General features: G+C 30.9%; 3 protein-coding genes and 1 pseudogene across 3 annotated transcripts; 1 reads left to right on the forward strand and 3 right to left on the reverse strand.

Annotated features, from left to right (window-relative positions):
* The first annotated feature begins 432 nt into the window (after positions 1–432).
* Positions 433–2,661, forward strand: LOC114168664 (polyol transporter 5-like). Its single transcript, XM_028053564.2, has 3 exons — positions 433–711; positions 976–1,322; positions 1,420–2,661. Exons 1-3 carry the CDS (start codon positions 576–578, stop codon positions 2,503–2,505), a joined length of 1,569 nt encoding a protein of 522 aa, XP_027909365.2. The 5' UTR covers positions 433–575; the 3' UTR covers positions 2,506–2,661.
* A 4,824-nt stretch (positions 2,662–7,485) lies between these two features.
* On the reverse strand, positions 7,486–10,138 carry LOC146881927 (uncharacterized; annotated as a pseudogene).
* A 3,526-nt stretch (positions 10,139–13,664) lies between these two features.
* Positions 13,665–16,922, reverse strand: LOC114169907 (uncharacterized). The gene is made up of 2 exons (XM_028055295.2): positions 16,822–16,922; positions 13,665–15,337 (listed from the first exon to the last, which is right to left on the reverse strand). Exons 1-2 carry the CDS (start codon positions 16,894–16,896, stop codon positions 14,009–14,011), a joined length of 1,404 nt encoding a protein of 467 aa, XP_027911096.1. The 5' UTR covers positions 16,897–16,922; the 3' UTR covers positions 13,665–14,008.
* Positions 16,923–19,868: 2,946 nt separating this feature from the next.
* On the reverse strand, positions 19,869–23,210 carry CLPP6 (CLP protease proteolytic subunit 6). The gene is made up of 9 exons (XM_028053583.2): positions 23,052–23,210; positions 22,899–22,957; positions 22,371–22,440; positions 21,755–21,956; positions 21,612–21,677; positions 21,332–21,472; positions 20,700–20,753; positions 20,382–20,474; positions 19,869–20,029 (listed from the first exon to the last, which is right to left on the reverse strand). Exons 1-9 carry the CDS (start codon positions 23,141–23,143, stop codon positions 19,982–19,984), a joined length of 825 nt encoding a protein of 274 aa, XP_027909384.1. The 5' UTR covers positions 23,144–23,210; the 3' UTR covers positions 19,869–19,981.
* Positions 23,211–23,522: the final 312 nt, after the last annotated feature.

Raw genomic sequence — 23,522 nt, forward strand, 5'->3', positions numbered from 1 at the left:
AATAATTTAGCTTCTTCTTCTTTTTTTTTTCTTTTTTTTTTTTTACATATGATGCATTATGTTGGTCTTTTATGAGTTTAAACGAAACGTAAAAATGACTCTTTTTAGACTAATAATTGATTTGGTTTGTTTCAATTTTTTTTATGATTAAACTAAAGGTATATTTTTTTAAATCAGAATAAAATAACAATACGACATCTCTTATCATAACATTCGACCGATTAAAATCTTAAAATATAATTAAAAATAAAATAACAATATCCACACAGTACATAAAAGAAAACAAAAACAAGTGGCACACAAAGTGACAACTATTTGTTTAGGTAAAGAGAGAGTGTTGGGGATTTTACTCCCACCATGTGACACTCTTTCTGTTTATGGTGAGGGATGCATTTGCATGGCAATATGGTCTATTTAAGCACCTCCTTCAACCTTTCTTTTCACATAGCAACTCCTTAATTTTTCTCTCTTCACCTCATGTTACCCAAAAAATAAACACATGTTACCAATTTAACACGCTTTTCTCTCATCTCCCTCCTCTCCTCTCACATTTTCCCTTCAACCAAGTCAACAACATGGCAGAGGAGGGAAAGGGAGTTGAAACTCATAAAGCACTTGATGATTTCGATCCTCCCAAGAAGCCCAAAACAAACTTCTATGCTTTTGGCTGCGCTATATTGGCCTCCACTACATGCATTTTACTTGGTTATGGTCAGTCTTCTTATCTATATCCATGTTATTTCTTAACGCTGTAACATGTGCAGAGACCAGAATTGTCCTGTAACACTTATAATATCCAGTTGAGTATGAAAAGGGAAAAGGGGAAGAAGACTTCGTGAGAAAACAAATAGAAAAAATAAAAGAATGTTTGCAAGATTCTTTATTTAGAGAAAGGGAATCTCCTGATATAACCAAATTATAAATGTGTAAATTGTGGTGTATGTGTAGTTACGATGAATGTTGTTATTGTTACAGATATTGGGGTGATGACCGGTGCAGCCATATACATAAAGAAGGACCTAAAGGTGTCGGATGTGAAAATAGAGATACTCTTGGGAATCATCAACCTCTACTCTCTCATAGGCTCATGCTTGGCCGGCAGAACCTCCGACTGGATAGGCCGCCGATACACCATTGTCTTCGCCGGCACCATCTTCTTCGCCGGAGCAATTCTCATGGGTTTCTCCCCCAACTATGCGTTTCTCATGTTCGGCCGTTTCGTCGCCGGAATCGGCATCGGCTACGCCCTCATGATCGGCCCCGTCTACTCCGCCGAGGTCTCCCCAGCCTCCTATCGTGGCTTCCTCACTTCCTTCACCGATGTAATCATTTTTTTTTTCCTGAATATAATTCAATCAAACTTTGATTTCGTTATGTATGTATGTTCATTTGTTTATTTACAAAAACATGATTTTGCAGGCTTTTATTAATGGAGGGATATTACTCGGATACATATCAAACTTCGCATTTTCAAAGATGACATTGAAGTTGGGATGGCGAATGATGCTCGGGGTGGGTGCAATTCCTTCGGCACTCATAACACTGGGAGTGTTGGCGATGCCGGAATCTCCACGGTGGCTGGTGATGAACGGGCGTTTGGGAGAGGCAGCGAAAGTGCTTAACAAAACCTCCGACAGCAAGGAAGAAGCTCAACTGAGGCTGGCCGAGATCAAACAAGCCGCAGGGATCCCAGAGAGCTGCAACGACGACGTCGTTCAGGTAACCAAACAAAGCACGGGCAAGGACGTGTGGAAAGAGCTGTTCCTTTATCCAACGCCGGCGGTTCGTCACATCGTGATTGCAGCGCTCGGGATTTACTGCTTCCAACAAGCGTCGGGCGTAGACGCCATCGTTTTATACAGTCCGAGAATCTTCCAGAATGCTGGGATGACCGATGACACACACACGCTTCTTGCAACCGTGGCCGTTGGATTCGTGAAGACCTTGTTCATCGTACTTTCTTCTTTGGTGTTGGACCGCGTGGGTCGTCGTCCCATGTTGTTGTCTAGTGTTGCGGGCATGATGGTGTCGCTTCTCACTCTGGGAATAGGCTTTACCATCATTGAGCGGTCTGAGAGTAAACCGATGTGGGGCATTGGATTGAGCATAGCGATGGTGTTAGCCTTCGTGGCCACGTTTTCCATCGGTGCTGGACCCATCACGTGGGTTTACAGCGCTGAGGTTTTTCCGTTGCGGTTGCGGGCGCAGGGTGTGGCCGCCGGTGTGGTGGTGAATAGAGTGAGTAGTGGGGTTGTGACAATGACGTTTTTGTCCCTCACGAAAGCCATTACTTTTGGTGGAACTTTCTTCCTCTACTCTGGTGTTGCAGTGATTGGGTGGTTGTTCTTCTACTTTGCGCTTCCCGAGACACGTGGTAAAACGCTTGAAGAAATGGAAGGGTCTTTCGGTCATTTCGGAGGTAAATCTAACTCCAAAAACAAGGGAGTAGAAAATGGAAATGGCAGAGTGCCACAGGTTCAGCTGGGGACCAATCTCAGCACTTAATGACAATTACGACGTCGTGTTATGATCTAGTGATTGTGTGTGTGTGTGTGTTTTTTTTCTTTTTAGAGTATAGTTTTTAAATAAAAAATTAGATTCCAAAGTGACTTGTGTATGAAATACAATAACTTTTATAAATAACAAAAGGTTGAAAAGCAATTGAGGTTTTCTCTCTTACACCTAATTTCATGATCTTGTTTGAGATATTAGTTTCTCAGTTATATACAGTTATTTTCATGATTATTTTTTGTATATTTTAAGAATTTTATGGCTAACAATATTATGTTTTGATAAAAACTCCGCCATAAAATGACAGCAAGTGAGAAAGCGATGAAAAACACAACTTTGTAAGACAACTACCTGACACATTTGCTTGAATATGAGAAGAAAAGGAAGAAAAGTTATATGACAGGAAAAAGCGGGAAAAGAAAAAAAACTATTTTAAGGAAATGACACTTAAATTTGACATTAAGACAATTTTATATTTATACTAATATTTTGTCGTATTATGGAAATATAATATATCTTGTTGAATGACATTGGATATGTATTTTTTTAATTATCTATTTGGATTGAACAAAAAAAACCCAATATTTCAACAACTTTCAAAACTTTTTTTCCATTACTTGAATGATCAATGCAAAAGTCTCTCAAGTCTTAATTAGGTGAACTTTTTTCTGCTTTTAAGAATACCCATTTTTTTCTCCACAAAATTTATAATCGAGGAATAAAGGGGTTGGATAATTTATTTAAGGAATATGCTTTTCCTATACTTGTTTCTCTTCTTTTTTCGTCATATTAAAAAGAGGAATAAGACTTTGAAAAAGAACCTCGTTTGTGTGAAGTTTAAATCGTAAAGAAACTCGTAAAAAATTCTAAATTAAAATTAATCTCTTCATTTTTGTACAAGGCATCCCTCAGAAAAGAAAAAAAAAAGGAAGAAAAATTATGCATGAGCTACTGGTTTAGGCACGTTTGACTGAGTGTAATAATGGATGTACGTAAAGGAGCGTATTGAAAAGGAAAACCCTACTAGAGGGTCCACCATGGATAGTGAAAGTGAGGTACGTAACGCCACTAGCTCCAACAACATCCAAGAGATAACTCTATTATTTTTCTTACAATTTGTTTTTCTTCTTTTCTATTTATTGTGTTTGAAAATCCTTGTTTATCTTCACAAAAAATGTGGTCGATCTTTCTCCTGTGCAAAGTTAGGTTACAATAACCTCACGTTTCCTTTTCGTTTTATGTAACTTTTTCTTTCATTATGAAGTCAGTCTCATAAAACGATTCATGGGGTCTTCTGTGACATATACCAGAGGTCCTTTTTCAATTGAAAACGTTTACTTATACCATTTTATGAACCCTACTTTTGAATCGCATTTTTAAAAGGATGGTAAATATAAGGTGAAACATGAACAATAATTTATCACCTCAAAGAAAAAAAAAGTTTTCATAGTTTAGTTTCTAGGTTTCTCATACGAATTTGCCGACACAAACTAAAAGGACTTGAAACTCGTGCGCAATCATGGCCAACTGTGAGTGAAGACGAAAATAGCTGGAAAATACATAGAAACAAAAAAACTAGACAGTGTTTTCATGTGTTCGTTCCTTGTAAACCATTACATAGATCCTACTTTGTCTGTGAGTGCCTTAACAGTAAAAAGATCCACTACTGCGACAAAAGATGCTGAAGTTGTAGCTGTAGGGTGCACCGATTCCTTAATAATTTGCAAGCACTATGAGAAGCATAGCATGTGAAAGTTTGTCTTCAGAACCAGATGCACTCGCGATACTGTATCTATCTTCTCAGAGGAGACATAATTCCTATGGTACTGGATTCCATAGATCAATAAGTTTATTTTGAAAATAATAAATACGATAGATGATAAATATGTGATTTATAAATATTAAAAAATATATAATAATCCTTAAAAAATATTATAAATATAAGATTGTTATTGTGTAAATCCAAATTAAAACTATATTGTTAAAGTTGTTAATATAAAAAATATAAATTTTTGTCGTCATAAAAGTGCTACTACAGGAAAACACTTAAATAATGATTAATTTTAATAACAAAAAATATGTTAGAGATCTATTTCCTAATTAGAGACCAATTATTTTGGTAGTCAAAACCTTGATAGCTAATGTTTAGTGAACAATTTTGAAACTAATTATTTTGGTAATCAAAACTTTGGTAACTAATGTTAGTGACCAATTTAGAAATAAATTTATAATAAAAACTATTTTAATTATCAATTTAGAGACCAATTATATTTTGTTGAGACTATTTTAGTTGTCAGATATTTTTAATTTTTAGATTGGTACCTAAATTGATCAATATATATTGACTAATTATTTGTTGTCACTAAAATTGATCATTATTAAAATATTTTCTTGTAATATACTACGACTTATAAATTAGATACTTCAATGATAAGTATCAATAAGGTATCCTCAAGTATCAGACATGAATATGTGTCAGATACAAATACGTAATCCAAATTAAAGTATCGGTGCATCATAGCATAATTTTAATACTAGAAAATGGATTTAAATTTATCTTAATTTATTAAAATTAAAATATAAAGGTAGTTGTGTTATTTATATATGGATATACTCTAATTTAGATTTAGATTTTAGTTTTAGTATATAGTGTATGTTTCTTATGACCAACCCTGCTGCCATATCAACATATGCATATGGTATACTCAATAACAAGTTTAACGTAATTGACCTACAAATATACATATAAACCAAGTTTAACGTGGGATATTAAATTTAAAATTATGAATATGACTTTTTCAGTTGTGGAATGTAAATGCAGATTTGTGAACACCAAATACAAAAGATGGTCTAAATTTGAAAAAGTGAAGTGTTTTGTAGTATACCTAATGAATGTGAAAGCCGTGAAAATTCCTAAAAAGGACAAAGCTTGAAAACTTGTATATTATTATGCTCCACATGCAGGTAGTGCATTATTGTCTAGGGCATGGGAAGAAGTGGACCACTTTTCTATCAACACTTATTGCATCAATTGGACTCTCTTCACAATAATCAGAAACAGACCCTAACTTCCTGTCACAATGTAACTTGCTTTCTGCATTTAATGCTCCTGCAGTAATGATTCCAATATATATAGAGAGAGATTTTGACTTTTTAAGTTTAAATAATATTGATTGAATGAGTGGTTGTATTTGAAATATTATCTATTTTTAGATAAGTATGTTTTTTTATAATAAAATTTAAGTACAGGTAATGGAAGTGTGTCTATAAATAGATGAAATAAAAATGTCTTCAAAACATTCTTATATTTTATCAGATTTTCATAATTTTACATATAGGAAGTTTTTTTTTTTCTAAATATATTTTTTTTTGTTAACTTTCAATAAATTTTAGAATTAGTCTATTTCGAAACTTTGGACCAATTTAGTCTTTTATCTTTCTAAATACATGAATTTAGTTTTTTTAATCAATTTTTGTTAAATTTATTTGACATTTTAAACACGTTTAATAATAATATTTGTCTTAACATTAAAGTAAAAATGTGTCAAACAGTATAAATAACTCAAATACAATCTTGAAATGCGGACAAAATATCAAATAAACCTAACAAAATCTTCACGTATTTCGAAAGATAAAGGACTAAGTTAATTTAAAATTTTGAAATAGACTAATTGCAAAATTCACTGAAAGTTAAGGGACCAAAAACATATTTAATTTTTTTTTTTTAATTTAAGAAACTTATAGTTATATCATTACAGTTAACAATAATTTTAGTGATAAAAAATTGTTAGTCATTATGATAATTAACAATTTTTTATAATTAAAATTAATTTTGTTTATGAGAATTTTGTAGTGTATCTTTTCAATATTGATGTAACTTTTGCCTTTCTGGCAGTTTGAAAATCATGAATTAAACACGAATAGTGGATCTATAATTGTTGAAGCAAATATACTCCACATGACATTGTAATTTGTAAATATAATTGTCCTACACCACACCATCTCCAGAAAGTCGTTATATGACATTATCAAGTTAATAGGGTGATCCCCACATAAATAGATTCTTAACTTTTTCATAGTCACAAATTGGAACAAAAACAATGTTAAAAATTAAAGTCTAACTAGAAATCCCTATATTATATACGAATTAATAATAAATACAAAAAAGGAAAGTATTTTTTTTCTTGATTTTTTATATAAATATATTCATGATCAATGATATGAAATCTTTTGGCCATGTCTCATGAAAGAACTGGTTTAATTATATTAATTCGTGCAAGATACAAAAGAGTCTTCCATAAATACATAAATAGTGGTAGGTGCGTTGGTTGGCCCAAAAATGAAAAAGAAAATGAAAGAAACTTGAGTATGAACATTCATACACACGTTGACGATACGATAGAAAAATTAAAACACACACTTATCACATAATTATTATGGATTATAATTGGGTGGCAGAATGTGACAGAGACGGTTTTGGTTGTCCCAATTGTGGTTTATTACGTTCATATAGCTAATTACTACATAATAATATACAAGCTGATAAAAAATAATATAATAATAAGGTTTTTTAAAGATACTAATTAATTGTAGTACAACAAGACAAAACCTTGAATAATAACTTATACTTATGTTGATTCATAAGAGAAATAAAGTTTCTACATTTTATTTGATTTTTTTATCAAACAAAAGATAAATTAATTAAAGATAAAGAGAGGATTTGAGTGTTTTCTAACTCTTTTATAAAGTAATGTCATGCATGCGTACATATTTTTCTGTAGTATCAATATTTGTAAAAAATGTTCAGAGACACGTATTTGAAAGATAATCTGGATACAAATTTTATTTGATTCTTGATGCAAAGTAAACATGTTATATATTAGTTAAATTATAATTACAAACTTCAAATGCAATTAAAAACATTAACTATTGTAGCAGATAAAGTAAAATGCTATTTTACTCTTAATCTATGCATTTCCATTCAGATTTATCAAAGTTTATTCAAATTTAAATTTTCTTTCTACAAATTCTTATTTAAAAATCTTAACAAAAAACTTGCAAACACCGAAAAATACCAATAATTATCAAAACTGCACGTCTTGCTCATTGTGATGAACAACACAACATTTTACATTAGCTAGCTTCAACTAGATAAAATACATTCATTGTGAATTTAACACTACACCAAGTCGATGTTTCCATTCCCGTTGAGTTGTGCAGCTCTTCCAAGAACATAAACATTAACAAGGAGGTTTTTTCTGCCTAACACATTATTGTACATAAAACAAGGCACAAAAACCTAAACACAAGGAGAAAGTCCGCATACGGAACATGATCATCTCTACTGAGATTGACGTTTATTGCAGAAGCTAGCGAAGTTCCTTCACATGGTGGCTTGTGAAGGTTGGGGAATCCACAATAGATGTTTTACGAGGAAGAAATGGCACACTGGATCCTGCCCAGCTTTAATTCCAAGTTGCCTAAATATAATGTGGTTTGGATCCCAATCTGATGTGTCCAAATGACAGATTCCAAGAGCTTCAACTTTGTTTTCTCCATTCTCACTACCCAACAAGACCTTGAACGCCTTGCTCTCTGTGTCTACAGAGTGACAGTAGTAAATGGCATAAGGGTAAGGTAGGGGATGACAAGCCACCCATTTGGGAGCATTGATATCTTCTGATACTTCCAAAACGGTGAACTTTTGGAGAGGGACACCAGAGAGTGTGGGAATGGTGGTTGTGAGAAGATCGAGCTTGGTCTCTGAACCAATGGTGGTGCTAACGAATTCCAGCATGGACTCTAGAGAGGTGGCACAAATCTTGGTCTCTCCTCTCATGGGTTCTGCTTCACATTGTTCAAGTGTTCCTCTCATGGCAACGGCTTCAGGAGAATCTTCTGGGATCGAGAAGAGTTGAAGAACACTGGGAAGTTGTGAGGTTGAGAAAGGAATAGAATCAGCTTCCTTTCTGGGGAGAAAGTCAGAAACCTCTCTATTGGGAAATTGTAGTGTCATCACATTCCCAACATGAAGATCATTCAAAGCGAAAAATCCTACCTTGAAAGCCTCTGTATGATCCACTCTGGAAGACACTTTCATGTCAATTTTAGGATCGGTTCCACCATATTGTATTATGTAAGGTTTATTGGTATCATCATAGGATGACGGTTTTGGAACATTCTTGGCACCATAGACACTGATGTAAGGATGATCGACTTCATTGAGTTGATGAGCATGAGTGTAACTTGCTGCGTAAGGCTGAGTGAGCTTTTAACGGTGATGGTTGTGGTTTGTAGCAGAATATATGTAATTTGATTCAACAAATTTTGAAGTGATTTTGTAGTTTGTAAGGTAAGGTGAATCGTTAGACACAACTGTGTCTTTGTCTTCATCCGCCTTTTCATTTTGGAGTTCTGTTGTGTAAGGCTGAGTGAGCTTTTGGTTGTGATGATTTTGATTTTTAGCAGAATATATATAATTTGGTTCAACAGATTTTGAAGTGGTTTCATAGCCTGTAAGGTAAGGTGAATTGGTAGACACTACTATGACTTTGTCTTCATCCACTTTCTCATTTTGCAGCTCTGTTGTGTAAGGTTGAGTGAGCTTTTGATGGTGATGGTTGTGGTTTTTAGCAGAATATATGTAATTTGGTTCAACAGATTTTGAAGTGGTTTTGTAGCTTATAAGGTAAGGTGAATTGTTAGACACCACTGCGGCTTTGTCTTCATCCACCTTCTCATCTTGCAATTCTGCTGTGTGAGGTTGAGTGAACTTTTGATGGTGATGGTTGTGGTTTTTAGCAGAATATATGTAATTTGGTTCAACAGATTTTGAAGTGGTTTTGTAGCTTGTAAGGTAAGGTGAATTGTTAGACATCACTGTGGCTTTGTCTTCATCCACCTTCTCATCTTGTAGCTCTGCTGTGTAAGACTGAGTGAGCTTTTGATGGTGATGATTGTGGTTTTTAGCAAAATATATGTAATTTGGTTCAACAGATTTTGAAGTGGTTTCATAGCCTGTAAGGTAAGGTGAATTGGTAGACACTACTGTGGCTTTGTCTTCATCCACTTTCTCATCTTGCAGTTCTATGTTGTAAGGCTGAGTGAGCTTTTGATGGTGATGGTTGTGGTTTTTAGTAGAATATATGTAATTTGGTTCAACAAATTTTGAAGTGGTTTTGTAGCTTGTAAGGAAAGGTGAATTGTTAGACACCACTGCGGCTTTGTCTTCATCCACCTTCTCATCTTGCAACTCTGCTTTGTAAGGCTGAGTGAGCTTTTGATGGTGACGGTTTTGGTTTTTAGCAGAATATATGTAATTTGGTTCAACAGATTTTGAAGTGGTTTTGTAGCTTGTAAGGTAAGATGAATTGTTAGACACTATTGTGGATTTGTCTTCATCCACCTTCTCATCTTGTAGCTCTGCTATGTAAGGCTGGGTGAGCTTTTGATGGCGATAGTTGTGGTTTTTAACAGAATATATGTAATTTGATTCAACAAATTTTGAAGTGGTTTTGTAGCCTGTAAGGTAAGGTGAATTGTTAGACACTATTGTGACTTTGTATTCATCCACCTTCTCATCTTGCAGCTCTACTTTTATGTCTCTTGCTTCAATGTTCTTCCCATTTTACAGTAAAATTCATGTTAACCAAAATGAAATAAGCGATAACTTTTATATATATATATATATATATATATATATATATATATATATATATATATGGTTAAATATATTTTTTGTTTCTAATTTTTCTGTAAAAATTGGAATTAGTTCCTTTTTAAAATCTTGGTGTAATTAAGTCTCCAAACTTTAGAATGTGTAAGTTTTTTTAATCAGATTTTATTAAGTTTATTTAACGTTCAAACACGTTTTGTTATATTTTCTTAACTTATATTGAAGTGAAAATGTGTCAAATAATATAAAAAACTCAAATATTATTATGAAACATGTTTGAAACATTTAATATATATATATATATATATATATATATATATATATATATATATATATATATATATATATATATATATATAAAGAAAAAGCTCTTAAAATGAGTGGTTTCTTCGTTCCAATTCTATGAGATAAGTTCAAAGAATTTAACAATTGAGTTTGAACTATATTTTAAAATAAGTAATAATTTTTATTTAACTTAATAATATGTTAGATCACATATTTACAGGTTTTTTTAAATTAAAAAATGAAAAATACCTAATATGATTATATTAACATGTATAATGAAAATAAATAAATATTTCTAGAAATAGATAATAATTCACACTATTATAAAATTAAAAATGATTTTTTTTTTACGGAAACATAAGAATTTAGAACAAAAACTAATATAAAAAAAATAAACACGTCACTTCTGTCTTAATCTATATGAATATAAAATCCAACGAGACAATTTACACAAACTTTATTGTTATTTAGATCACATTTTCTTATGTCTAATCTAATCTACGTCATAATGCATCGTGCAACATGAAAATTAGCCATTTAATCTTTTGTCATTTAAATGTGTTTGTTTTTTTCAAATTAGAAAGTCATAGTAAAATAAGAATGAATAGATCATATTAAACCCGACCCCTTTAAGATTTCAATACTAACAAATATAACCTTCAAAAAGAAAATAAATAGATATGGATGAGTGAGCTAGTGAGAGAATATCAGGAAAAAGAAAACAAATATGCTGAACATATTTTCTAAATAGTTAAATGGTTATAAAACTTAAACCAAACTTATATATAATTAATATAATTGAATTACCATAATTAGTAACGGAAGGAAAAGAGAAAGAAAGTGAAGGCCACGAGTAGCGGACATGTTTCTTTACCAAGATGAGAGTACACTGAGATCAGAACTAACCAACCTTTTTATAGATGCTAAACATCAGGTTTTATCCATTAATTATTTAATTAATTAATGCACCACGTGGGTTATGCGGGTTATGGAGTAATAATATTATCCAATTCCCCGGACCAACACTTGAAAAACGAACATATAAATATAAAATATAATTATTTAAGCAATTATTATATATATATATATATATATATATATATATATATATATATATATATATATATATATATATATATATCACCTTGATAAAATGAAGTGAACTTATAAATATAAATAAAAACAATCCTCCTTTAATACACTTGTCATAAGTTGAATTTAAATTCACTTTTTCAAATAGATATTAAGTTTATCTTAATTTTATAGTATCATGTACTAGTATTGAATCGTTGTTAAAATATTTATTAATATCTAAGTTTACACGAGATATATACACGTCTTAATTTATTATTAAAATTTTATATTAATTAGAGATAAAGTCAATTTATATTATATAAAATGAGTGTAAACTTTATTTTATATTTTATAAGTTGATTGTATATTAAGTTGAGTTTAAATTTTTTTTAATACTTATCCTTATAAATTAATTTTATAATTAATTCATTTTTTAATAATAATCTTTAATTTTATTGTCTTAATTACAAATATTATTTAAGAAATTTCATCACTTAAATGGTTTTCCTTATTTACGTAAACAAATATCGGTTAGTTTTCTGAAGTTTTATGTGAGAAAAACAATATTTTGAATATTCACATGAAAAAGTTAATGGTATAGATAGAAAGTACATTAAGGAGAAAATTTCATCCAGCATAGTATTATTGTCCTTTTCTTTTTGTGATATTTTCAATTAAATATTATTAAAATGTCTCGCTTCTCTCGCGTAGCTAAATAAGTTGTTTCTTCAATCATTTAAAGCAGTCATTATCTAATAGTTGAAATTTTCAAATTTACTTTTTTTTCTCTGTTTACAGTAAATGTACAGTTACGTTAAAAGGCATCTTGATTTAATAGTGAGAGAAAGTGATGTATCGCTTCATCAGTTAAAAAACGTTCGTCATTGGAGAGAAAAACTCCGCTACAATCGAGCCATGCTTGTACTTTGTCAACTCTAACAAATATATTTTATAATTTCTTTTGAGATAAGTTTAAGTGCACGCATAAAACAAATTATTTTTACTCACAAAACATTGCTAATAGCAACTAATTATAGGTAATATCTTATGTACAGTATGACCTAACGATATTTCTAGCTAGATCTTTGCTCAGGCGGTTCAAGACTGTCTGTTACATGTGAATAATCTTGTGAGGGTTGATGTGACAATTTCTTTCGAGTGATTTTTAAGAGCTCACGATCCGAGTGGCCATAGCCGTTCGTCATAATGAAACTTTGTCGCCATAACATAATTATGGGCGGTTGCATCAAAGCTAAATCTGTAAATTAACAAATCAGTAATCAAGTTTAAAAAGCAATTGGGTCGTGATTAAGAAAACTCTAATCACAAACCCATGTTAAACACTGTAAATAGGAATCCGATTTAAGTTGGTAAACATTTTTACTTCGCATTTATTACAACATTAATTATATTCATCCTAACGGACTTTAACTTACTTAAACATTATAGCCTTATTGACAGGTACCCCCGATCGTCTGGACAACCGATCGGGAGAGAAAGGAAGGAGATAGAACGTGAAGAAATTGCAACTACAAGTGAACTAGGACAAATTAAGTATTTTTAGATAAGTGTTAGGACCTTATACCCGAAATACCCGTCTTCAACACCAAAATCTAAAGTAGATAAGGCCCATCTAACGAAATAAAAAAAAAATTAAACATCAAATAAGCCTAACAAAATTTGATTAAAAGAACTAAATTCACGTATTTTGAAAATTGAAAGACTAAATTCATCCAAAATTTTAAAATAAACTAATTCTAACATTTAATGAAAGTTAACGAAGAAAAAATATATTTAACCCTACAAAAAATAAAAATAGAAATTTTCCTTCACATGTGCACAAGTAAACTGGAACATCAATAAGTTCTTTATCCATAACTACTAAATAAAAAAAGGACAATGATACTTTAACCTACTTTTTTTTATCCATTTTTAACTCATAACTTCAATCACCATTAGATCATCACATCACATCACTAAAAAGAATCAAAATAAATGATCTAATGATGATTAAAGTAGTAGGTTAAAAGTGAATAAAAAAAGTGGATTAAAATATCATTTTCTATAAAACAAAATGCAGGCAGGGAAACTATGTGCATGTCCGTGAGAGTACCCAAAGTTAACAAAAATAATCTGAAGTTGCAGAAACTAAGTGTATACATAGGTCACTGCACGTCTTGCTCATTGTGAATAAGAACACAACAACATTTTAAGTTCGCTAGCCTCAACTAGATAAAATACATTCATTGTGAATTTAACATTGCACCAAGTCAATGTTTCCATTCCACTGTAGTTGTGCAGCTCTTTCAAGAAACATAAACATTAACAAGGAGGTTTTTTCTGCCTAACACATTATTGTACATAAAACAAGGCACAAAAACCTAAACACAAGGACGAAACGCAGAGGGAACATGATCATCTCTACTGAGATTGATGTTTATTGCGGAAGCTAGCGAAGTTACTTCAGATGGTGGCTTGTGAAGGTTGGGGAATCCACAGTAGATGTTTTATGGGGAAGAAATGGCACACTGGATCTTGCCCAGCTTTGATTCCAAGCTGCCTAAATATAATGTGGTTTGGATCCCAATCTGATGTGTCCAAATGACAGATTCCAAGAGCTTCAACTTTGTTTTCTCCATTCTCACTACCCAATGAGACCTTGAACACCTTGCTCCCTGTGTCTATGGAGTGACAGTAGTAAATGGCATAAGGGTAAGGTAGGGGATGACAAGCCACCCATTTGGGAGCATTGATATCTTCTGATACTTCCAAAATGGTGAACTTTTGTAGAGCAGCTCCTGCGGTTGTGGGGAGCGTGGTTGTGAGAATATCGCACTTGGTCTCTGAACCAATGGTGGTGCTAACGAATTCCAGCATGGACTCTAGAGAGGTGGCACAGATCTTGGTCTCTCCTGTGATGGGTTCTCCTTCACATTGTTCAAGTGTTCCTCTCATGGCAACGGCTTCGGGAGAATCTTCTGGGATCGAGAAGAGTTGAAGAACACTGGGAAGTTGTGAGGTTGAGAAAGGAATAGAATCAGCTTCCTTTCTGGGAAGAAACTGAGAAACCTCTCCAATGGGAAATTGCAGTGTCATCACATTCCCAACATGAAGATCAGTCAAAGCGAAAAATCCTACCTTGAAAGCCTCTGAATGATCCACGCTGGAAGACTTTTTCATATCAGTTTTGGAATCACCATATTGTGTTATGTAAGTTTTAGAGGTACCATCATAGGATGAGTGCTGCGGAACTTTCTTGGCACCATAGACAGTAATTTGAGGATGATCGGCTTCATTGGCATGAATGTTTCTATCATATTGTGTAATGTAAGGCACAGTAGAATCAACATGGGGTGATTGCTTTGGAACTTTCTTATAGGCAGTAATGTAAGGATGATTGGCTTCATTGGTTGCACCATATTGTGTTATGTAAGGTTTAGTGGTATCATCATTGGAATGAGTGATGCCGCTATAACTAGTTATATAAGGTACAGAGGCATCATCGCTATTGTGTGACTCTTTGGGAGTTTTGTCGGCACCATATGCAGTAATGTAAGGGTGATTGAGTTGATGAGCATGACTGTAACTTGTTGTGTAAGGCTGAGTGAGTTTTTGTTGGTGATGGTTTTGATTTTTAGCAGAATCTATGTAATTTGGTTCAACAGATTTTGAAATGGTTCTGTAGCCTACAAGGTAAGGTGAATTGTTAGATACCATTGTGGTTTTGTCTTCATCTACCTTCTCATCTTGCAGTTCTATCTTCATATCTCTTGCTTCAATGTTCTTCCCATTCTACAATAAAATTCAGTCAACCAAAATTAAATAAGCGATAACTTATATATATATATATAGAGAGAGAGAGAGAATCCTCTCAAAATGGATGTTCATTTCTATTTTACCAAATAAGTTCAAAGAATTTAACAATTGAGTTTGAACTATATTTTAAAGTAAAGAATAATGATATTAACAACTAAATCTTGACAATTTTCTTTTACAATTTGAGTTGACATATTTTAAGTGAGTTTGAAATATAGAAAAATGAGAAAATGAAAAGTCACTCAAAAAATGACACCCTAAATTGTAAGGAAAAGTTTTCAAAATTTAATTGTTATAGTATAATTTTTCTATTTTAGAACGAGTAATAACTTTTATTTAACTTGTGTTAGATCACCGATTTACATGTATTTTCTTAATTAAAAAATAAAAAAATACTCAATATGATTATATTAACATGTATAATGAAAATAAATAAATATTTATAGAAATATATAATAATTCACACTATTATAAAATTAAAAAGGAATTTTTCTTTAGGGAAATATAAGAATTTAGAACAAAAACTAATATAAAAAAATAAACACGTCACTTCAGTCTTAATCTATATGAATATAAAATCAAACGAGACAACTTAAACAAACATTTATTTTTATTTAGGTCACATTTTCTTATGTCTAATGTAATCTACATCATAATTCATCGTGCCACACGGGAAAGATACTTATATGATGGTTATACATATCAACGGAAGGAAAACAAAGATAGTCTTAATTAGGTTGTGTAAATTGTGTCTTAAAACAACATATGCTAAATGTATCAGTAAAAAAAATTGCATTATTTTTAAAATATAAACACTAACTATTTCTAAGATATTATCACAAAATCTCAAATATTGCATTAAAAAAAAAACTTGGATATAGTATACATAAGATCATCAATAACCATATTCATAAAAAAAAATTGTCAATTTTAATAAATTAGCCATTTAATCTTTTGTCATTTAACTACGTTTATTTTTTTTCAAATTAGAAATTCATAGTAAAATAAGAATGAATAGATCATATTAAACCCGACCCCAACAATAGACTTACTACTACATTAATATTTCAATACTAACAAATGTAACCTTCAAAAGAAAATAAATAGATATGGATGAGTGATCTAGTGAGAGAGTGTCAGGAAAAAAAAAACACAAATATTCGAAATAGTGTAGAACATTTTTTTTTTCAGATAATGATATTTTAAACTATATTTTTTATCCATTTTTAATCTACCACTCTCATCATATTTAAATCATCACATCACATCATATGATTACAAAAAATTAAAATAAATAATTTAAGAACGACGAGAATGATGAATTAAAAATAAATAAAAAAATATGGATTAAAATATTATTATCCTTTTCTAAACGGTGGAGAAGTAGATCTATTTCTTATAATGAAATATAAAATTTGAACCAAAGTTGCAAGCTTAGGAACAAATATAAATTGAATTACCATAATTAGTAACAGAAGGAAAAGAGAAAGAAAGCGAAGGGCATGAGTAGAAGACATGTTTTTGCTATATAGCATGAAAGATAGTCTCTTTACTAAGATGAGAGTGCACTGAGATCAGAACTAACCAACCTTTTTATAGCTGCTAAACACCGGGTTTTATCCATTAATTAATGCATGTGGGTTATATAATAATAATAATAATAATAATAATATTACCCAATCCCCCAATACTTGAAAAACGAACATATAAATATACAATATAATTATTTAAACAATTATTAAAGATATACATCACCTTGATAAAGATAAAATGAAGTCAACTTATAAATATAAATAAAAACAATCCTCATTCAATACATTACTCTTCTGAGAATAAGTTAAATTTAAATTCGTAGATATTATAAGTTTATATTCATAAAATTAGTTTATTTTATTGTGTCAACTACTAATATTGACATTGAGATGTTTTCGAAATATTTATTAATATCTAATTTTATACAAGACATATACTTAGTTGGAAGTTTTGTATCAATTAAAGATAAAGCATTCTACATTATATAAAATGGATGCAAACTGTATTTCATATCAATTTAAAGTTTATTTTTAAATACTTATTATTATAAATTAATTTTATAAAAGTGATTTAAATTAATTTATATTTTGATAAATATCTTTGATTTTATTGTTTTAATTAAAAATATTATTTAATAAATTTGATCATTTAAATGGTTTCTCCTTATTTACGTAAAAGAAATATCGCTTAGTTTGCTGAAGTTATATGTGAGAAGAAACAATGTTTTTAGTATTAACATGAAAAAGTTAATGGTATAAACTACAGTGAAGTTAAATATCAATAAAACTCATCTAAGAAAGAAAATAATAACTTCTCATATTACGTACTTTAATAGATTCTTTATTAATTTTAGATATACAATTTTTAACTCATATTTAAATATTTTTTTAATATATTATATTATTGTGTCTTTTATATATATATATATATATATATATATATATATATATATATATATATATATATATTATTCCTGTCAATAATACATTAAGGAGAAAATTTCATCCAATATTTTCCTTTTGTGATACTTTTGTGTCTCGCTTCTTTCGTGTAGGTAAATAAGTTGTTTCTTCAATCATTTAAAGCAATCATTATCTCCTATGTAATAGTTGACATTTTCAATTTTAATTTTTTTTCTCTGTTTATTGACACAATATTTTTAATAATTTTAATAATGAATGAGTAAAATAGCCTTATTTTCCTTATTAAGATGATACATTACAAATTTGAGATCAAATTAATTTTGAAATATTTCATAAATTTAGACATTTTAAATTGAATTTTTATTAAAAACATTATTATATAAATGTTCAAAATACATTTCAAAATTTAGACCTTTATTTTTATTTTTATTTTGTCTTCTACTTATTGTTAAAATCTTCTTCCATCTCTTGTCTCTTCTATCTTGTTATTGATAGGTAACTTATTTTTCCTGTTTTAGAATATAAATTGATTGATAAGTTAAAAAAAATCAGAAAATAAAAATACAGATCGAGATGAAAATAAAAAATACTTTAAATATTTAGTATAATAAGTTTTCTTTGTAGAAATATGACTAAAAATATTTAAATTTATAAGATAATAAAAAATTAAATTAAAAATTAATTTACAGTAGATGTACAGTTACGTTAAAAGGCATCTTCATTTAATAGTGAGAGAAAGTGATGTACGGCTTCATCAATTAAAAAACGTTCGTCATTGGAGAGAAAAACTCCTCTACAATCGGGCTTTGTCAACTCTAAGAAAGATTTTTTATAATTTGTTTTGAGATAAGTTTAAGTGCACGCATAGAACAAATTATTTTTACTCACAAAATATTGCAAATAGTAATTAATTATAGGTAATACCCGTCTTCAGCACCACAAACTAAAGTAGATAAGGCCCATCTAACAAAATAAAAAAGTAGAAAGTTTGCTTCACATGTGGACAAGTGCACGTGATAAGCTTGTGTAGTTTACCTCCATTATTGTGGTTTTAATAGTTTTATATAAAATATTAGTTTATCCATTCTTCTACATAATTGTGATTACAATTATTGTTTTTTAACTAATAGTTATATATTTTGAACTCATATAAAGCACTTGATCTAACAATTTTTTCAAAGTTGATCAAAAACATCAAATAAAAATATAAGGTTATTCATATTTTAATATATTTTAAAAAATATGTAATTCAATATATATATATATATATATATATATATATATATATATATATATATATACACGTGAAATAGAAGTTTGGTGTAAGATATAGATGGAGTTAGAAAGAAGATATGGAGTTAATTAAAAAACTTGAAACAGTTATTGTTGTCAGTGTGAGTGTGTGTATTTATTATAATGGCACAAGATGAAATAGTACTTAAAATAATTATATTAAAAGAGATGATAAATATTTTTTGTTTGGTTCACGAGAGAGGGAAGAAGGATCCATTCTATCTTTATCTAAAGGTAAAGGAAACTCAAAATTATAAAGAAAAAGAGAAATGATAACTATTTAATAGTGGTTTTTATATGTTTATAAACAGGATGAAATAGTTGTTCAAATTAAAATATCCTCAATGAAAATATTAACACTTTATATATGTTTTTGTTTAAATTAAAATATGACTAGTGATTAGATAACACCACTCTTAATTAGTAGCTTTTGTTTTAGCCTAAGGTTTAATGCTCACAAATCCATGTTAAGTAAATTTTCAAGTACCTATGACATAGTAAAGATGGAAAGGTATCGCAGAATCTAAAGAAACTTATTTATGTTTATGACAAAATTAACAAAGATATAATAGTCATTTGATGATTCAGAAGCTCTTTAATACTATATTGAATACCCCAAAATGGGAAAAAAAGGAAACATGAGAGAGATTAAGTAACGAAATGAAAGGAACTACATAATTGTAAACACTGTGATCAAACCATTCCATGGAAGTAATTTTCAATAATAGCAACTACGGGGGGAACTGAGAAAAAAAATATAATTCTCAACATTTGCAAATTATCATTAATTAATGAAATTCTACAATATCAATTTGACAGAAATTCACATTTTCAACCACTTTAAGATATATATCCTGCAAATAATTTGAATTCAATACTCTGTTTCCAGGACACCATCAATAAGACCAAACTCCAAAGCCTGCACAGAGAAAAGGCAATAACAAAAACCATCCAGTAAGATATAAAAATTGAGGAAACAAAGAAAATTAAACACATTATTAATCTCCTCATAGAAAATAAGCAAAAAGACTATTTAGATAACAGGAACCAAAAGTGTTTTGAGATGCATTAATTTTATAGATTAATTAAGTCAATCACGCGGTATAAAATAACCAGACAATACAAATTTTAACTGAAACATTTACTTAATTTTCTTTTCCTCTAAATTTTATTTCATATTAGAAATACAACAATTTTTGGTTTCTGTGAGAACTTGTCCAATTCAATGAACTCTTATGTCACTGCTATAGCAGGAAAACAGTTCACATTACCTCAGAAACAGACAGAAAACGGTCCCTCTCTGTGTACTGCTGCACCTTCTCTAATGGCTGCCCCGTAAAAGCACTATACATCTTGTCAATTTTCTGAAATCCAAATAGAATGAGTGAATTGAGCATAGCATTCCAAGAACTGTCAAATAAAGCTATGACAAGGAGAAAGAAGCCACGGTAACTTGGGCACGTCATGAAGAAAATATGTTAATTGAAGATTTTAGTGTCACGCAGAAAAATGGAATTCTAAGATCAGAGTAGCATTAAAGTTGTCCACAAATTGTTAGAATGGTGCAAATCAGAGGGAGAAAGACTAACATGGCGAGATTGAACAGCTTCATTCACTTGGCGTCTGACATCCTCAACATGACCCTGTAGTGAGATTAAGAACAATCAGAATAACAATATCTACTGTGTATTGACCAAAAAAAGTTTACATAATGCTCAAAAATAGATCCTAGATGCCATCAATCAAATTTCATTTGTAAATGCTGTGATAATTCAAATTTCGAATTTCAGAATGCATTAAAATTAACGTGGAAGATGACTTCAAAGTTCAAACATGACATTCAGATTGGAAGATATCAGGCTTCCAATATAACTTTTTGATGATCCATTGCAACTTGTCAAATAAAGTAATGGTCTACTTAACAGACATATTCGAACATCAGCTCCAATCTCAAGTCAGGAAACTCTGGTCCACTAGTTTCATAAAAAATTGTAACTAGTAAGAAGGAAGGGGAACATGATGTGGTTTTGACCACTTTCCTCATATACTATATGGTGCAAAGATCAATTTTTGTTCATACCTCAACATTACTATTATTATTAAGATATAACTTATCACTTCATTTTTATTACTTTCTTCCTGCATTTAATTAGTATGGTAGATTATTCTGTTTTATGAATTCTTGGTTTCTGTAGCAAAATTTCAGAGGTTTCATTCTTACCCCACATCCACTCTGTGGTTGATGTATCATAATGCGAGCATTTGGCATTGCATAGCGCATTCCCTTCTCTCCTCCAGCAAGGAGAAGTGCTCCTTGGCTTGCAGCTACTCCAAAACACACGGTACCAACCTTGGGCTTTATCTGAAAGATGGAGTCACCAAATTCTTTCAGGTAGAAACATTGACATCTAATACGGAATCAAAGTAACTACAATAGGAGGGAAAATGTAACTGGACTCAAAACGAGTGCTTGTGTGTTTGTATTAAAACTTTGATCTTACCCAAGACATGCAATCATAAATTGCCAATACTGAATACGTGCTTCCACCAGGGCAATTTATATATACCTGTCACACAATGAGCACGATATAAATCCCTTTTCACAACTGAAAGAAGAAAAGTAACAAGTCAAGGCATAACAAACCAGTATATCTGATTTTTCATCAATAGTAGCAAGAGTCACAAGCTGTGATATAACTCTCTGAGCCACTTGTGAATTGACTGGCTGCCCTATGAATATTATACGATTCCTGAACAAAACAGATTGCAGATCAAGAGGTCCTCCAGGAGTCATCACTGCTGGTGTTATTGATGGATTCCCCTTCTTGGCCTCAATTGCACCATAACTACAAGTAAACTGGAACATCAATGAGTTCTTTATCCATTCACTACTAAAAACAAAAATGCAGGCAGGCAAACTAAGTGCATGTCCGTGAGAGAATACAAAAAGTTAACAAAAATAATCGGAAGTTTAGCTACAATGAAACTTGCAGAAACTAAGTGTATACATAGGTCATGATGATTATTGCCATGCCACTGTTTATTAACAGATGCGTTACAGCTTTATTAGTATTTCAAAATGCACTCCTTCATAACCTAATTCACCTCTACACAGTTCACTTCCCTTTTCCAGTTAGTAATCATAGATAAATCAGGCCTTGAACAAAGAATGATGGTCAACAATAGGTATTCACATGCATCCTATCAAACAACCACATAATACACGAAGCGCCTGAAAAAGGAAGTGAACAAAACTTTACCTTGTGCTTGCACCATGGATATTTTTCTCATCAAATTTTAAAGGAAAGCCCCCGCTTTTACTTGATAACCCTACACAAAATAAAATATACATACGATAACATATTTTTGTGTATCCATGTTCATAACTCGTAGCTAAATACGCAAACGAAAAAACTGCATGTTTGTTTATAGGATTTAGTTCATAGAGTTTCAAGTTATTAGTGAACCATAAGGAAACAATTGTTCAGAAACCTGGGCAGCAAGTAAAAATCCTAGTCATACAACGAGCAGTAACTGTTATTGCTAATTTGTGGAATTGCGGTCAAATTAAACTCTTGATTAAAAATCTTAAATTACGGAAGGGAGTTAATTATCATAAAACTAGTTCAATTTCACACGAATCGAAATATTATTGCTTTAAAAATAGGGTTAGCAGACGCAAAGAGAAAGTAATACACCCAAAACGAAGTTAAACTATCAAAGCATAAAAAATCCACCAAGTCTCGAATTGCAGTCCAAAAGCAAAAGTTGTCAATTTAGAAAGTTACCAACTTCTGATGAATTGCCATATGGGCTTGGAAAAGAAGAAGCTACCGAACAAGGGTTTCTGGTGAAATGGGAGTTCAAATTTCAGGTTATGAAAAATAATTGGAAAAAAAAGAAGAAGAGAGAAAGCAGAATTGGGTAATGTGAATATGAACCTGTGAGAAAATACAACGTGGGAGGGAGTTCTGGAGCGAGAAGCTATAGCGAAGCTGGCGCTAGCGGGCACTGACAAAGCTTGAGGAACCATTGCTGAAACTCCGAAAAAAGATGGAACAGAGATACTAAGCTTCAGTTCGTCCCCACCTAGATTGATGGTTTTGTTCCTCCAAGCCCATTGGATCTCGGTCATTTTTGGGCCATTTATGTTATGGCCCGTTTTGTTGTTTAACATAGTCCAAAGAATTAAAAAAAAACACTTGATTTATTTTTTATTTTTATCAATTCTCTAAAAAAACTCAATTAAGTTTTCATTTCTTTTAATTTCCTTCATAACAAAAATAAGTTTTGAATTTAGAAATTTCTAGTTGATAAAGTTTTCAAAAATGTAAATTTATTTTACATACAAGTTTTCGCATTTAAATTAGTATTTTTAATTTGTTATCTCATTTTGAATTGACCTGTCAAAT

This window comes from Vigna unguiculata, chromosome 11, assembly GCF_037176805.1.
Source record: "Vigna unguiculata cultivar grain cowpea cultivar isolate G323 ecotype 2 chromosome 11, ASM3717680v1, whole genome shotgun sequence".
In the NCBI taxonomy this organism is placed as follows: Eukaryota; Viridiplantae; Streptophyta; class Magnoliopsida; order Fabales; family Fabaceae; genus Vigna; species Vigna unguiculata.

What these genes read in the sequence shown, in the direction of transcription:
- LOC114168664 (XM_028053564.2), top strand. Translation starts at nt 576, where the DNA reads ATGGCAGAGGAGGGAAAGGGAGTTGAAACTCATAAAGCACTTGATGAT. An exon ending in ATGCATTTTACTTGGTTATG is followed by an intron (nt 712 to 975) that starts GTCAGTCTTCTT and finishes TTATTGTTACAG; the next exon opens with ATATTGGGGTGATGACCGGT. An exon ending in TCCTCACTTCCTTCACCGAT is followed by an intron (nt 1,323 to 1,419) that starts GTAATCATTTTT and finishes ATGATTTTGCAG; the next exon opens with GCTTTTATTAATGGAGGGAT.
- LOC114169907 (XM_028055295.2), bottom strand. Translation starts at nt 16,896, where the DNA reads ATGCTATATAGCAAAAACATGTCTTCTACTCATGCCCTTCGCTTTCTT. An exon ending in TCCTTCTGTTACTAATTATG is followed by an intron (nt 15,338 to 16,821) that starts GTAATTCAATTT and finishes ATTTTATTGTAG; the next exon opens with AATGGGAAGAACATTGAAGC.
- CLPP6 (XM_028053583.2), bottom strand. Translation starts at nt 23,143, where the DNA reads ATGGTTCCTCAAGCTTTGTCAGTGCCCGCTAGCGCCAGCTTCGCTATA. An exon ending in CACGTTGTATTTTCTCACAG is followed by an intron (nt 22,958 to 23,051) that starts GTTCATATTCAC and finishes CCATTTCACCAG; the next exon opens with AAACCCTTGTTCGGTAGCTT. An exon ending in GTTTTCTGTCTGTTTCTGAG is followed by an intron (nt 20,030 to 20,381) that starts GTAATGTGAACT and finishes TTCTCTGTGCAG; the next exon opens with GCTTTGGAGTTTGGTCTTAT.